At 42.9% G+C, this 1793-nt stretch overlaps 1 protein-coding gene across 1 annotated transcript; it reads left to right on the forward strand.

The window, feature by feature from the left end:
* Positions 1 to 6: 6 nt before the first annotated feature.
* Positions 7 to 1787, forward strand: LOC111664097 (fibroblast growth factor receptor-like 1). The gene is made up of 2 exons (XM_023418569.1): positions 7 to 118; positions 980 to 1787. Exons 1-2 carry the CDS (start codon positions 49 to 51, stop codon positions 1411 to 1413), a joined length of 504 nt encoding a protein of 167 aa, XP_023274337.1. The 5' UTR covers positions 7 to 48; the 3' UTR covers positions 1414 to 1787.
* The last annotated feature ends 6 nt before the right edge of the window (positions 1788 to 1793 follow it).

The following is a 1793-nucleotide window of genomic DNA, read 5'->3' on the forward strand; positions in this document are numbered from 1 at the left end:
TACCTCAACAAGCTGCTCATTACCCGCGCCAAGGAGGAGGACGCTGGCATGTACATCTGCTTAGGCGCCAACACCATGGGCTACAGCTTCCGCAGTGCCTTCCTCACTGTGCTGCCAGGTGAGGCCTGGGGAATGTCTGTTTACTGTGTATCACTGCCACAGCAGTGATACAAACATACTGCAGAGCAACAAATCAGCAGCTTGGACAAGGATCTGTGCCATAAGTTTGTATATTTTATGTGGCTGTTTATTTTTCAGATCAACATTAGTGCACATTACACAATGACAACAGGGATTGTCAAACTGAACTGAACGTTAGACGACAGGACGGATGACAACAAAGCAACACTAACAGGCACAAAAGCTTCTCTGTCACCTGTTATATATCAGTTTTTGATATAGTTTGAACTTGTTTTATTCTCCAGCAAATAAATAAAACCCTGTCAATTTTACCAGGCCTTCAAGCTATTTTCCATCATCCTTTTCTTGATTGAGGGCATTTTAGTTTTTTTCATATTTACGCTGAAGTAAATTAATTTAGCAGTTAAGAAAAAATTCTAAAACTTTTGCAGGTTTTAGTTTCCTAAATACAAGGATTTGCTGCTCTTCTCTGTTTTATATCATTGTAAATTAAACATCTATAAAAAAAAAATCTTAACTCAAAGTCCACTTATTAGCTTTTTTGCAGTCTTTCACCCACATCTCTTGGCCTTCTCCTTGGATGGAGTTTGCTCAGTCATCATAACATGACCTAAGTATGGAACTTCAGTAAAATGATTAGAGGTTTTGGACTGTTGCTTGGACTTTTTATTGACTAAATAATGAATCTAAAAATATTCTGCAGATTAATTCATGACAAAAACAAGTTTTTGTTGCCATCTTAAAGCTCTTACAATCGAAGTAAAATAGCCTTTTGGTAACATTTAAGAGTTGGCAACTTGTTTTGATCCTTCTCTTTTCTGGCCCTCTTCTTTTGTAGACACAAAGCCTCCCATCACGGCCATGTTCTCGCCAACTTCCAGCTCCCTGCCCTGGCCTGTCATCATTGGCATACCTGCTGGAATAGTGTTCATCTTTGGCACAGTGCTGCTGTGGTTCTGCCAGAGCAGAAAACACTGTCCTCCACCCAGTGCTCCAGCTGCAGCTGCACAGGTACTGCAAGGCTCCCACAGGCTGCCGTATCGAGAGCGGGACAGGGGCGGTGTGGCCCCGTCCTCCAGCACAGAGAAAGACTGCATGAGCTCCATGAACTATGAGGAGTACATCGCACAGCAGCAGCTCCTCCTCAGCCAGGGAGGACCAACGCTCCCCCCAAAAATCTACCCCAAAATCTACACAGACATTCACACGCACACTCACTCTCATGTGGACGGGAAAGTACATCAGCATCAACACATTCATTTTCAGTGTTAGCCTTGGTGCCAAATACTCCCCACTAACTGTTCCAGTATCTCAGAGGGAGAGTGAGCTGTGGACTGAACAGCAGCTCCTGAGTGTCGTTCACCAGGCATTTTTCTAATCAAAATCAAAAGTGGACTCTTCTCATAGCAGGACATTGTTGGGAGAGTGTACATGTGTGAAAAACAGTGGCCAGTGACACACACCTTGTGTTTTTTTACATCCAAACTTCCATATTTGGTGCTTTTTTTTTTACCTTCAAATTCTCACACCACTAAAATCCATTAATCCTTGTTGTGCACTTAATACAAAAAGGACAAGGAAATCTGCAGCGTGTGAGTTGAATTGCAGCTATTGAGGCCCGCTGAAAGGTCTCCCTCAGCAGCTGAATTCTG

The sequence above is a fragment of the Seriola lalandi genome, unplaced genomic scaffold (assembly GCF_002814215.2).
Source record: "Seriola lalandi dorsalis isolate HSWRI2012SDOR001 ecotype SW California unplaced genomic scaffold, Sedor1 jcf7180002001343, whole genome shotgun sequence".
Taxonomy (NCBI): domain Eukaryota; kingdom Metazoa; phylum Chordata; class Actinopteri; order Carangiformes; family Carangidae; genus Seriola; species Seriola lalandi.